A 14,804-nucleotide genomic window follows, 5' to 3' on the forward strand; every position below is an offset into this window, starting at 1 on the left:
TTTCTTTATAAATGGAAATTAACTCACTCACTTACAATGATTTCAAAGAATTTTTCCCATTGCATTTAGAGGCTTCTGGTGAGCAAATAGTTCAATAGGATATTTCACAGAATTTTAGGGGTTCCTGCTTCTTAATTATCATGCAAATGCTATAATATACTATTTTGGGGGAAAACTGAGCTAGAGAATAGTGCGAGAATCACTTGCATTCTCCAGCTGTGTCTGTTTACAAACCTAATGACCAAAAGGAAAAAATTAAGTAAAAAAGAAAAGGGATAGGCAGAGGGTCACTATTTCTGTTTGCATGGGGTATTCCAGGCTCATCAACTGGTACAATTTGTGAGGGTCATGAACAAAGAAGCTTCACCTTTTAGATGATCGTGATCCTGCAGATGATGATGGGCTTGTTGGGCAGCTAACTCACCCTGCTGATGATCTTCTCTTAAACTGGCATTGTCTGCCTTTAACAAAGCTTCCTCACTGCAATGCCAAGTTAGAATTTTATTAATTAATTAAGAAAAGGATACCAGCTGTCTCAGAGAGGAGGGTAGGTGGGTATATATAAGACTTCAATTAATCTGTTGTTGTAATGCTCAGTAAAGCTCTACTGGGTATAACTGATGAACATCTGGGCTTCCCATGGACATGGAATGTGCCAATATTAAATTATTCTTTTGTCATAACCATTTAGAGGCACATATGTACTCTGTATACATTTCTAGAGTAAAAATATTTGTATCACATTATAAACCACATTTTGGTAGAGATAAGATTCATTTGTACAGATATGTCACACATGGTCCTACACCACTAGTATGATTATCTTGGGGTCTTTGAATAAACAGATTAAAGCTTTTGAAACCCAAAGTGATGAGAAAGGGTGAAAACATTAGTCATGATTATGATAGGTACGTTAAGGGTTTCATCCTTTCCAATATAAAAGAAAAAAAAAAAAAAAACTTCTGCAACAACTGCCATATATATCAAAATCCCAGAAATGATATGAAAAAATTAGGTCATTTATTGCCTGAATTAATCAGAAATCATATTAAAGAAGATCATTAACTACATGTACAATTCAAAAATCATTATAATATAAGTAATTCTGTGGATGGTACTACAAACCTCTGTTGATGATGATCACCAATTTCTTGATGAGGCTGGTGGAACTTGAACTGATCATTTCTCTGATCACAACAACTATTAGGATCATTAATCTCAACAAACGGCTTCATATCTTCACAATCACTGGCACTAATACCCCCATGCTTAATATGCAACGAAGACATAGAATCTTGCATAGCCCACATGTTCACATCTTCTTGTTGCAGATGGCCATGGTGGTTATTATTATTATTACCATCATTATTACTCTGAACAAACACATAGGGTTGCTCTTGCTGTTGTGCATGAGACTGTTGTAGATAATGGTAGTGCCCCATTGGAACATTGTACAAACTCAAAGGGTCCACATTGATGATGTCACAAGAATTGTCTCCAACTCCAACATCTGGGATTTGGATATGTTGCTGTTGCTGCTGCTGCTGCACTTGCTGATGGGCCTGGGCCCGGCAAATGGCGAGTTGGTGGAGAACAAGGTCGAGCTCGGCCTTGTTGTATTCGATCATACGCTGCAGTTCGCGTATGATCCTGTAACAACCGCCGACAGGGTCACTGGCCCGGACGTCGGATTGGAAGATGATGGTGCGCATGGCCTCCTCCTTGAGGGTGGGGTCGAGTTGTTTGATGGTCTTGGTGATGTTCGAGACCCCGAACAATTTGTGAGCGTTCAAAAACTGGCGTTGCCGATCGTGAGGGAAAAATGGGGCCAGAATGCAGTCGGGAGCGCACTTCCTACGTTGGTATTTGCATGCAGCGCACGCCTGTGCGTTGCCGTTGCCTTTAGTACTAGAACAAGTACTAGAGGTACTAATTGGATTAATGCTACAATTACTATTACTACTATTACTATTGCTACGCATGAGGCTCATAACGCTTTTGTGTGTCGTTTGTTGATGGGTGCTGTTGGGATTGGGTGGGAGAGATATCGACTGCGTTTCCGGCGGGGGTGGTAAGGAGAGAAGAGAGTGGTTTTTAATTTTTCTTGATGAGAGCTTCTTTTTCTCTGAGGGTGGGAGGGGGTTTTGTTTTTCCTTTATTTTCGAAATGGAAAAGGAAAGGAAAAGTGGGAAATAAAATGAGGGATGGAGAGAGATGAGAGGAGAGACAGACACATAAGGGAGACAGATCTCAACCGATTTCAGTTGGGGAATGTGGTATTTTTGGGGTTGGAGATGTGTGGGGTGGTGTGTTGATTAGATTCTCTCTTAATTTTGGAAATTTAGTTAAAAATAGGATGTTGTGTGTTTGATGGCCAAAAAAAGAAGAGGATGGAGTGTTTTTTGGGGTAAGAAATTAGATATGCATTGCAAATATTGGACTCACTCGAAGTGAGCAGCGTTTCCATAAATCAATCAACATGTAGTTAATCTATACAATAGATTGATTATAGAATATGGTGATGGAGGTTATAGTAGAATGTGGTGGAAGTTAAGTTAAGAGAGGAAGTGGAGTATGTGGATGAGAGTGGGGCGGTTAGAAGTGGGATAATGTACGTAATTAGTAGATCATTTTTTCAATTTTTAATCCTATCCTATTATTAAAATTGTATAAAGGTATAATCGTCATCTTCTATTTCAGAATTGACAAAAAGGGTGGTTCTTTTAAATAGTATATAAGAAAAGCAAAGAACCAAGCCGTTTTTGTGTATGCAATCTTCTAATTTCAATAGAACTGAAAAATAGTGTATAAAGGACTTGTCTTGGAATTGAACCCCAGCAGTCTCCTTTAGGTTATCTCCTACTCAAGGACTTGTTTAGGTCTCATGTCTGATGATGAAAGTAGCCAACTTGAGCAACACTAAATAATTGGCTCGAGTTGGAGAGGCTTTGCAAAGGGTAGTATTCTGGCTTAAGAGTTAAAACTCTCAAAGCTTCATTCTACTGGCCTCTTATAAGATTAACATAAAATGTTGTTCTTAAGCTTAGGATGATTCAGCTAGTGCTTCATAAGTTCTCCTAGAAAATATTGATAATGAAGCAATATTCCTAATGGATCTTATATATGAACAACCAGCCCAGAGAAGCAGTGCAAGATAAAATCTCACAGCTTTAGAAGAGACCAACAATACCACAAAAGCAAGGTCAGGGAATTCCATAACTTTGTGGAAGGCACCAAGAAATGTCACTTTGCATTAATTGCCCATTTCATTAGACCATACAAAGAGCAGAGGAAATGACAACAATTTGATTAGACCAAAAAAGAAATGACAACAATTTAGTAGCTAAAACCAAATCGATTCAGAAATCAGTTTCAATGTACAACCTCAACCTTCAAAAAGTTAATTGTGTTGAGCAACTAATTGATCTTGTAGTACACCAGAAGACAAAACCAGTCCAAATCTTGTCCAGCCTTCCTTCAGAAAATCAGTGATTATGCAGAGCTCCACGGCAACTAGACCTGAATTCAAGATTCAAGATAATGGTGAAAAGCTGCTTGAATTCAGTCAACCTTAACAATCAATCATGCTTGGGAAACACTAAACAGTAAACATAAATATATTATTCAGTAAAATTGGAAAATTGTCATCCAAGAACGTACATTGTCTTGGAATTACAGTCTCCTTTAGGTTACCTCCTACTCAAGGACTTGTTCAGGTCTCATGTCTGATGATGAAAGTAGCCAACTTGAGCAACACTATAATTGGCTTGAGTTGGAGAGGCTTTGCAAAGGTTGAGGTATGCATCATGCAATTTCATTTAGATTTGGCACGTTGAGGGAGCAGTCTGGCTTAAGAGTTCAAACTCTAAAAGCTTTACCACTTAGGATAAACATCAAATGCGGTTCCTAAAAGTAGGATGATTCAGCTAGTGCTTCATAAGTTTTGGAAGAGAAAAGTAGTGCAAGAGAAAGATTCAAAGCTCGTGTCGGTTCATTTAATAATCCTTTCATGCATATGTCGAAGTAAATAGCTAAAACTTAGGCTTAGCACTATTCATGACTCATTCATGCTCATGTCATGTTCGTGGCATGCCTTAAAAGGCACAAACCCTATTTATGAAAAAAAAAAAAATGTTAAATGAGTCTGCCTAGTTTGGACTCATTTCGTGTTCAGACTCGTATCATTTTGAACTCATTCTGTGTTTATGTTCGGCCATGCCATGCCTGATGCCCATTAAAACTTAAACTTGGCCCGGCCCATTTACTTGTTTCATACTCATGCTAGCCGACCCATTTTGTGTTTGTGTCTTGATGCCATGTTGTGTTCAATTGTTCATGCTAGAACGGGCCATTTGACACCTCTAGAGGGTAGTTGCTTAAGGACTTGGGCCTAGGATGAGTTTTTGAGTATTTGGGCCTGATAAAAATTGGGCCTTTGACCCAAATGGAGCCTGATGCGAGACTACGTCGTTTGGGAAGAGAGAAGAGAGAAGAGAGACTGAGACCATTGCCTTCTCAACAATCGCAGAGCCTCATTTCATTTCTACTTTCCTAGAGATTAGGAATTTATTATAAAGGTGGATTTGTCTTTGAGTTTCTTTTTCTCTCTCTCCAAATTCTCCTTGCAAACAATAAAAGCTTTCAACTTTGCGAAGCAATCGAGCTTTTATTTCAGGTTTGCGGTTCGCTTTCTAACTCTTCACATTATGAATGTATGTATGTGTGTGAATTGTGATATTGGTTTTGTGAATATTGTGATGCAATTTGATTTTTGGTGAATAAATTCTGTCTTATGAGTGAAACTATTATCTGGGTATTCGTGATTTGGTTCCTTTATGCAAAAGCACCTGGTTTTGAGGTCACTAATGTGATTGGAAGAGATGGGGAAATGCTTTAAGGAAAAATGAATTATTTCTTTAAAAATGCGATTTTGCATTGAGCTACATGTTGTGCAACATTGTACCAAGTAAAAAGGCAGTCTCTAATAAAAGATTTGCCTGCAGAATTTGAATGTACCATGTCTTCACTATTATTTTTCGTTTTTCTATTATTTTCAACCACTTTTGGTTGAAAATAGCTCATCTAAGAGACCCCGAAACTTCTTAAATTTCTGAAAATCAGAGTTTTTTATGGGAAGTCCATGAAATTCTTGAAAAGGTTAGCAGTTGGAGAAATATCACTTTCGATTTGGGGCTTCATGACTATGTGAGACATGTGCGTTAACATGATACTGTTTTGGGATAAATCTATTATGTTAAGGACCAGTTGCACCTATAGGAGAAGGATTTGATAATCATCATTGAGAATGTTTTATGTTTGTGGAGAGGTGTAGGTGCTAAATTTCGATTGAAACTAAGCTCAATTATCAGCTTGAGCTTATATTAAAGCTAGCTAAAAATATGAAAGACACATTGGAAAAGAAAGTTATATGTGCTTTAAAAATGTGAAAGAAAGAAAAAAAAAAGTAAGGGAGGAAGCGATTTCTTTAATCTGAGTCGTATCAACAAAATTAGGCATCCGAACCATTTGTAATTGTATGTAAGCATGTCCCTTTCAGATTTTTTGGTGTTTATTCCATGATAGCTGCCAATGTTGCTGCATTATTGCACAATGTACTAATGTCTAATATTATTACTGGATAATAACATAATAATTACATGATCTTAGGTCTTGTTGTGTTGTCGTGATGGCCTTCATTTATCATTCTTTTGAGTGGAATGTACAACTTTCCGAGTTCAATAGAGCTGTCCGACCAAAAATAACCTATTCTAGTATTGTTGGAAATTGCAGGTAACATAAGATATGGCAGTAAAGCCAACAGTTGCCTTGAGAGCTATACTTGTGGGAGGAATAGCTGCATTTGCTAAAGTAGCTGGTGCAATGAAGGCTGCAGGTAGTGTGAAGATAGGTGCAGCTGCAGCTGCCATGACAGCAGCAGCAACTGCAACTATGTCAAGACAAGACCCAAATGATGACTCTAAGAAGCACTGAATATGAGCTCTTAATAGATGTAGTCAGTAAGTTCTGTAGCATATTGTTGGCTGTCCCAATGCGTCTTGGGAGCAAATTTGCGGCATTTGAGTTGTAATTTTGAATGTAAGATGATGTTGAAACACTTGAAATAAAGACTTCCTTTTTTTTGGTGTTTTCTGTTATTTGAGAGTTACACATTACACATGAATGCAGGCAAAGCTTAGTGCAATTGAAAGCCTTAACTATTAGGGTGTGTTGGCTTAGCATCCTTCATCTGTTTTTTCCCCTTTTTTTTTTTTTTTTTTCCCAAAATTTCTTCCGCTTTCCAACAAGCAAGAGAGAATACCTAAGGAAAAAACTGAAAGGCAGTGTTGCCCACCTTTGAAAGAACGAAAACTGTGTTATTTGGTAGATAAATATGCAGGTTCGCATACAGTATCACAAAAGGAGTAACTTTAAGTAAATATATTCTGCTCATTGAAAAGGAGAGGCAAGTTTGTTCCAGAACTTTCTACTTAATAGATAAGTATGCAGAAGGAACTATGAAATGGTGAACTAAATCACACTCATAAATAAAATACAAACAATATACAATATGTTCTCTTCTCATCCAGACAATGGAATTTTTTTTCAGAAGGACCAGCATTTCTAAAAAGAAATCAACAGTCAAATTCCACCTCTTCCATGCCTTTAAGCAGGACCCAACATCTCAGGTAAAATGTAAAAGTTGATGATGCAGATTCGATTTACTTGAACCACACGTGAAGTCTGGCTGATCAACTAAGTGTACCACAAGCTCGGGGTTTGGGGATTCTAACTCAAATATGACCTGTGCAATGGTAAAACAGAAGAATATTGTTGATTATGATTCTATGAATATATAAAGAAAATGGATTTTGAATAATTTTGCATTTAACCTCAAACAAAATTAAAAGAAAAAAGAAGAAAACTCATTCCAAAATAAGTGAGAGAAATATAGCTTTTGGCATCTCATACCACAATATTCTTCCCATGCTGAAGGACTGGAGCAGGGACATATAGGTTGCATTGTGGACCCTTCAACTGCAAAATGCACCATGACTCAATGCTTGGAGTAAAAGAATACATGCAATTTACTATAAAAAGAAAACGCAGGAAAATATTTATATGCAAGGGAAAGAGAATCAATATTTTACCGGCCAAAATCTTCCAATATTGAAATTGTTAATAGTTACAATCCCTTTACCCCAACCACTCAATGAAATGAATGTATCTTTGATTTCGTCTTCTTTACTAATAGAAAAATGTCCAGCATAAAATGCCGGTTCTTTCAAAGCATTCCCTGCAAAAGAAAGCCAATGCTAAAGACCATTGTTTTCTCTTAATCACAATTGTGACCTCATTAATGTTGCTTCTGTGCAAACTGATAAAGAAAAGAACATGGAGACGTGTATTTGAGAGCATACCAGACTTCACTCTTAATGTTTTGCGGGATGACATTATAATTCCAGAATATGCAGCTTGAATTATGGGATTGATTTTGGGAACCTCATTCAGATTGATTAGAGGCACCAAGTACATTTTCCATCTACGGAGAATTCTCCCATCTAGATAAACAGAAGATAGAATACCCTGCAAAAGAGAGTAAGAAAGACCAGTTCAATATCATCCGTTATGCTAGGAAGTACTTTTTTTTTCAGATGTCAAGAGATAAACTGACAGAAGTGCAATTTTTGACTTCAGTAGGTGGCATTGAACCTTATGCTTCTCAAATCATATTAAGAAATATAGAATACAGTTTCTTAATTTAAATGTGACTTTACCTTCCTGTCAAATATATATGGCCCATAATTTAGACGACCCATATTTTCAACCTATTTGAACAGAAAAAAATCAAATTAGGGAAAAAAAAGATGTAGAATTTACAGAATTAAGGTACCAAACATTTGGAGCAACCTATAGGCTTTTGTAGCATGTTGGAGAACCGCATTTCTTAAAGCTTAGTAATAAAAAGTGCCAACATTGTATTCTAAGTTTAACTCAAACCATGGGTATCCAATATCATACACAAATAATGCCCATTTTTGTATTTATGTAGCTGAAAAAATATTTAAAAGTCAGAATCATACATGCTCTCTTTTTCCTGATAGGTAAAGGAGAATGCAAAGGAAGGGGGAGTCCTAAAATTTAACTTATGTACGCAAAGAAGAAAGAAAGGAAACCAAACAGAGCTTATTGTATCAAAGAGAAGAGAAGATGTATATCTATAATTATGTACTATGTAAACCTGTCAAATGAGTATGTGCACTATAAGAATTAAGATGCCCAAGTCAATTTTCTTGTTAAGAAATGAAAGTAAAAGGAAATGAATGGACACAAATAGAGGAGAGGACATTCGGGTACCAGCACAAATAAGCTGATGTTGGAGAGACATTTAGTATTAGGAAGGGTCAGACTTTGATTTGACCATCTTTCAAAAGTTCCAACATATGTTGGTCTTCCATGCCGATCATCAGAAGGGCATAATATGAAAACTTGAGCTCTGTCATGCACCTGCCACATGAAATAAAAAGTTTAAGTTCTTTTAGACTATTAAAACATTCTGTGCTATTCTGTATACACTGAGAAAATGATGGATAGATGAGAGGCTGGACTCTAAACAAACGAGATGCAATACTAAGTGTGTTGCCTTGATTGGGAAAGAGAAAATAAATGCCTAACAGTTACAAATAGGAAATTGACTCCAATATAGTTAATAAACTGAACATAAAAATCATCAGCTTAATTGTAAAATAAGGGAAGGTTGCACCTTTGGTATGGATACAACGCTTCCACCATCATTGTGTTTTGCAGCATACTCAGTTACATATAACAAAAATCCAAACATCTGAAAATACAAAGCATTCATCTCAGTGTAATGTTTGTATCACTTGATCACCAAAGCTGAAAACAAATAAAGTTACAAGGAACAAACACATAATTCTTACAAACCTGGCCCGCTGACTCCATTGGTATTGGGTTTTCAGATTCAACCACATCAAAAGCATGTATCATGTCAAATAAATACCCTGTTTTTATTACGTGAATAGATCCATATGTTTTCTTTTCATTATCGGATGGAACTGAAGGGAGAGATTCTGAACTGTGTTGCTGTACAACTCTCCTAAGTGCTGAAAGATGTACAACATTCATGATAAACCATGTTGCAATATCATATAGAAAGAGGAATTTACTCCAGTTTCAGAGAATATAAAATTGTACCTTTGAATTTTGCATTACTTACATCCCCAGATTCCCTAATTGGTGCATCCTGGAAAATAGGTGTATCAGTTCTATGTTTATAGTTTCTAGCATAAATTAACACCAAAGTTACAACAAACAAGAAAAATCTTCCTCACATAATCATAGGAAGTGAGGTCAGGCTTGTAATCAGACTCATCTGAACCAGTATTTGCTCCATTGTAAAATCCAAAGTTTGTTCCCCCATGTGCCATCTGGAAATTTGAAATGTAAGGTTTAAAGCTTTACAATAAAGCATTACTTGGTATCAGCAAAGTAAGAACTTTAGGGCATACATAAAGCACTGCAGAACCATTTCTTTCCAAAATCTTTTTCAAGGCAGCTGCTGTAGAATCAGCATTAGTCTGTGCATTCTCCTCCCCCCAGTGTGTAAGCCAACCTGTGTAAAACTCTCTGAAGAAAGCATTGTGAGGATTTTGACTACTGGCCAACAAAAATAATAATGAATAACAAGAAACCTACGAAGACAGTGGTGGTGATTTCCCTGGGTTATTGAACTCCTTTTGCAACTCAAATATAGGCCAAGGGTCATCACCAGTAGTGAAGTCAACAGCTGCAAGTCAGAAATAAAGATTACGTTATAAGAACACCTAATGCACTCATAAGAGTGTCTATATTGGACAATTCTTTTTCCACTATTTTCTTTAAGGCCTATTCTTTCTGATATATGAGGAAAATTTTCCAGGAGACTATCCCCCATCTTTAAAAATGATCTTCAACAACTAGGAGCACTTTCTCCCCTAGGCCTAGAAAGTCAAAAGACATGTTGCACTAATTTAGCATCTAAAACTAAATATAGAAAAGCTAAAAGGTAACAATAAGGGATGAAAATTTTGTTAAGCACACAGGAAGGCTTAAGGAGACAGTATAAAATTCTCTACTGAAGACATGGTAGTGAATAAAGTAATAATTGAGCCATACGTACAAGGTGTTTAATGTGTAAAAGTAAGCGAATGACTAAGGAAATGGTTATTAACAAGAGAAAAAGGAACTTTTAAGAATTAATGTTTATTAAATGTATAGGTTGATGTTGAAGTTTACCAGAAAAGACAGCATCTCCACGGATTGTTCCTTTCTCGAGAGTTTCCCTAGAACCTCCATCTGTTGTATACCTAATGACCATTAAAATGAAACATGAAATTATAATAACTGCAAGAAATAACTGCTATGTCAAAATTCCATTTTCTCAAAGTATGTAATGTGAACACCTTCTTTTTATATATTAGTTGGAGTGAACCTAATTAGTCGGATACGGTTGGGACTAGGTCATGTTTTAAAGGCAAAACCAGTAACCACCATGAATGAATCATGCCTGTTCCATGGTGTACACATCTGCAAAGAAAAATGAACATAAGGCTGAATCACTTACAAAATTACATCATCCCCAAGGTGCTTCCTAGCCCCAGAGACCAGGTGATGAAGATAAGCTTTGTCATCCCCAAAGGAACCAAATTCATTTTCAACCTGTCAGAAAATTTCTGCTTTAGTGTAATTTACCAACGGTACAATCTCAAAGTAATTGATTCAAACATTTTGGCAAGAGCTGCCCTTCAGTTTCTGCAACTTGGAAACTTGATTCTTGGCATTGTACATTGTTTCTTGAAAATTCTTTGTTAAGCATCATGGAGAAAGGTCCAAGCCAGAAATAAAAGATCCACATACCTGGACCATTATAATAGGACCTCCATTGCCATAAAGAAGAGGAGCTACCTTTGGAAGTAGACTCCCCCACCATCTTTCAACCTTCAAGAGTTTGTGATTGAGCCCATATCAAAATATTGAATAGAGAAACAAGTACATTGGAAGTCCCAGACATAAATTTTACAAGTCAAAAGACATTACAACCATAATTAAAAATGATCAGAGACATTTGTACCAAAAAATAAATGATCAGAGACATATTTTTTATTTTATAAGTAATAAGTTTAAAATGCCAAAGGGGCGCAACCCCTGTACACAAGTGGTATACAAAAAAAGAAACAAAAACAAAACAGAGACTAAAAACTTGAAGAGGATTGAAAATCTAGTAAGAGAGACAATGACGTCGCAAAATTGTGTGACATCTATGATACAGATGTGAGACATTCAAAATATCAAACCTTTTAACAAAAAGTTACATTCACCATACTGATTTAGCATGCATGCTAAGTATTACAAAAAAGATAATACACAAGGAAAACATACCAATTGAAGGAAAGCAGGATCCGATGATCTTAGTCTTGGAGCTGGGTTGATGGCAAGTAGCCAAGGAGGGAAACCCCCCAAATCCCACTCTGCAATATAAGGATATTCATGACAGTTATTACCATCATTATCGTTACATCATTACCACCACCACCATTAATGGCAACTAAAAGATAAATGATTGAAAAACAACAGGAACTGAAATGTCAGAAAATATTTGTCACGTATTTAAATCTAGAAGTCAACCTACTAGAGCTATAAATTACTAGACCAATTAAAATTTAAAGATACCATTTAGCTTCAATATGAAACATACTCCGAAATGGAGATATATATTAGGGGAACAAAAAAAAATATTTCTCATGCATATAGTTAACCTAAAGGAAACAGAAATTTCACAAAGCCCCTTAACAAATGACAGAGATCCTAGATCGGACAGTCACTACTCACTACTGACCTGCACATATATATGGCCCAGCTCGAAGCATAACAAGAAAACCCAGCTTCTGGGAGAGTTTGAGAAATGATACTAAATCTGCAATACCCTCAAAATTCAAAGTACCAGCTTCTGGTTCATGTAGGTTCCAGGGAACATAAGTTTGAATAGTATTTAATCCCAACGCCTTTGCTCTCAACAGCCTATCTTCCCAGTACTGCATTCATAAATATCACTTGCGGCATCACCACATCAATACCAGAAAGCCTTCACTAAGTATAAATATTTGGAAACGGCCATTCTTCTGAACAAAGACATTCTATGAGACAAGAACCAATTACTTCATGTTTGTTAGTTCATTCTATTATATAAAGGATAAACTTTTAAGCATGTGAGAATTGAGGAGCTTCCACATGCTTTTTCAACTTGATGAACATTGAATGCTTCAATTTTGATGTAGTGCATTCAAGTTAGGTTCACCATGTAGTACTATAAAGCAGCCATTTGTAGGAGGGAGACATATGATATTTTGATATTGAGAATATGGAGTTGAGCTCTTTATCTTTTCTCCTTTCTTAGTTGAGCCTTGTTTTCTTGGTTTTCTTTCTCTATCTCATTCCTCCCCACATTAACTTTGCTCTTCAAATGAAAATTTCAGAAAGATTCCATGCAGTTCAAAACTTCTTCTTGTATCTTATAAAATCAAAGTCAAAATTTTTTTTCTTCATAAGTGACCATTATCTTACTAGAACCCACTGACAAGCACAAATCCTCCCTCCAGTAAAAGCTTAAATAAAATTTGCAGGAAAGCCACCAAGGACATATTTCAGAAAAATATGCACAGCTGATCATATTACTGTTTCAACATTACAAGTACTCAGAAACACCGAAGAAAGAAGAAAACCTCAGGAAGAACCCGGAAATAATGCAAGTCGCCCCCAATGATCTGGAAAGGCTGACCATCCTTCCAGAACTTGTCATTTGCAATTTCAAACTTTCTGGCATAACCCTGATTCTGAAAAAGCGATCAAACAAAATTCTCAATCCACAAGATGAACAAATGACACTTGTAGAGAAATTTTTTGAACATCAATATACTGAACATCAACCAAGAAATTCTTATCATCCCTCTATGGGGTAGCTGGAACATAGCTCAGAAAGTATAATCTCAATTAGGCAAACATCTGCTTCAAGTGTCAGTTTGTTCAGATGCATTTTCCTTTCTTGACTGAGTAATCTAATAGACTAATACCCAAATTTTTTTTTCTTTTATATTTTCTAAACTTCCTATTAACCAAGTAGAATTTCATTTATTATATATATGTCAGAAATCAAACACTTAATGCACCCAGATAACGACCAGAGCAGAATGTAGTTTCTGTACAGCTCGTTCAACTTTTAACTCAAACAAATCAAACTGACCCAGAAATCAAAATCCAGAATTTATCAATTTCCAGTTTTCATGAAAATACCAGCGTGACAGAGAGAAAAAGACTTACTTTCTTGGTGCTAGAATGATGCTGGTGGTGGTGGTGGTGGTGAGAGTGGGAAGAGAGAGAAGGTAGAAGAGCGAAGACAGGGACAAAGATACCGAAGGCTAAGAGAGAGAGGAAGATGAAGAAAAACAGGATGGGTGTTGTGCTTCTCTTCCTCACCATTGTTGACCATTTAGAGCTCCACCCTCCTGAGCTATGGTTCTTATACTTCATTCCATATGGAAACCACTGTCAAAGTGTCAAGTGTCAACCCACCGTGTTCTAAGTTCCAACTTCTAAAACAGTTTCTTTTCTTTTTTGTCGATTTTACTTTTTCACATTTTATACGAAATGTCATATAGCCAAATATCCAATATCGTTGGCATTCATCAAATTTTGTTCACTACGATGTAAACTTCATTAGATTTATTTAAATATAGGCTCATTATACAAAATCAGATAATCCGGAAATACCACAATTAATTAGTCTACTTTAGATTCTCATGATAAAATAATCCACTTAAAATCTTGAATATTAAACATATTCATCTAATTTTTTAAGGATGATAAGTCAGCCTAAATTTTAATTTTAAGGTTGTGTTTTGTGCAGGGGAGTGCTCGGAAACATTTTTTTCTTCTTCTACTGGTCGATTGAAACTGTTGAAAAACTTCAAACGTTGAAATTGTTCAACAATAACCTATAGAATTAAAGTGAATGAGATTCTAAATGATTGTAATATGTGTTTTATTTTGTTTTATTCATTTTTCACATCTATAATTATGGGACCCAAAAATATATTACATTTGTATAAATATAAAATATCATTTTTATACGATTGGCGACGGCTATTCCGACTATCTATTATTATTGAGTTGACCACCCTCATAATTTTGTAAAAGACATTTTTACCCCATTGTAAAATGACCATATAGGACATCTTGTTTTCTTAAAGCATGTTTTCTCATTACACCCCCATATCCTCTTTGCCACCACCAGCTACTCCACCCACACCCACACCCACACCATCATCTTCATCTTCACACTCCATTTTCTTCCACTAATCACCATCCTCAACCTCTACACTCTTCAACCAAAACCCTAGACATAGACTATTCATTTCATCACTCCTATTATACCATAATCAACTATTTTTGGCGAATGGACTATAAGAATGACCAATTGGAGTCATCAAATGAGGTCATTTTGATCATTTTTTCATTTTTTATGAAATTTTTTGTTCGCGATTTTATTCAGAACACCAAAATTGAAATATGTAAACTATTTCGGTAGATACTCACCGAATAATATTCAATAATTTAGCAGGAATGTATTGAACATCCGAAGTCGACTTTTTCTTTTTATTCATTCGATGGTTACTTGCCGAGTATTTTAAATAAATTCAAAAGTATTCTACCGAAAATGTTTCACAATTTTGGTAACTTTCTATTGAATACTG

At 35.9% G+C, this 14,804-nt stretch overlaps 3 protein-coding genes across 3 annotated transcripts; 1 reads left to right on the top strand and 2 right to left on the bottom strand.

Annotated features, from left to right (window-relative positions):
- Positions 1-323: 323 nt before the first annotated feature.
- On the bottom strand, positions 324-1,991 carry LOC147287425 (LOB domain-containing protein 22-like). The gene is made up of 2 exons (XM_086240911.1): positions 1,126-1,991; positions 324-480 (listed from the first exon to the last, which is right to left on the bottom strand). Exons 1-2 carry the CDS (start codon positions 1,989-1,991, stop codon positions 324-326), a joined length of 1,023 nt encoding a protein of 340 aa, XP_086097037.1.
- A 2,531-nt stretch (positions 1,992-4,522) lies between these two features.
- On the top strand, positions 4,523-6,141 carry LOC147287426 (uncharacterized). The gene is made up of 2 exons (XM_086241590.1): positions 4,523-4,675; positions 5,791-6,141. The coding sequence occupies exon 2, from the start codon at positions 5,803-5,805 to the stop codon at positions 5,989-5,991; it is 189 nt and encodes a 62-aa protein (XP_086097716.1). The 5' UTR covers positions 4,523-4,675; positions 5,791-5,802; the 3' UTR covers positions 5,992-6,141.
- A 383-nt stretch (positions 6,142-6,524) lies between these two features.
- Positions 6,525-13,642, bottom strand: BGAL17 (beta-galactosidase 17). Its single transcript, XM_086241589.1, has 19 exons — positions 13,372-13,642; positions 12,777-12,887; positions 11,894-12,089; positions 11,437-11,525; positions 10,915-10,995; positions 10,622-10,716; positions 10,294-10,364; positions 9,715-9,805; positions 9,528-9,645; positions 9,351-9,446; positions 9,214-9,262; positions 8,944-9,122; positions 8,762-8,839; positions 8,356-8,505; positions 7,776-7,826; positions 7,419-7,584; positions 7,149-7,294; positions 6,970-7,035; positions 6,525-6,802 (listed from the first exon to the last, which is right to left on the bottom strand). The coding sequence occupies exons 1-19, from the start codon at positions 13,579-13,581 to the stop codon at positions 6,683-6,685; spliced, it is 2,163 nt and encodes a 720-aa protein (XP_086097715.1). The 5' UTR covers positions 13,582-13,642; the 3' UTR covers positions 6,525-6,682.
- Between the last annotated feature and the right edge of the window lie 1,162 nt (positions 13,643-14,804).

The sequence above is a fragment of the Dryas octopetala genome, chromosome 4 (genome assembly GCF_963921425.1).
Source record: "Dryas octopetala chromosome 4, drDryOcto1.1, whole genome shotgun sequence".
NCBI classification, from domain to species: Eukaryota; Viridiplantae; Streptophyta; class Magnoliopsida; order Rosales; family Rosaceae; genus Dryas; species Dryas octopetala.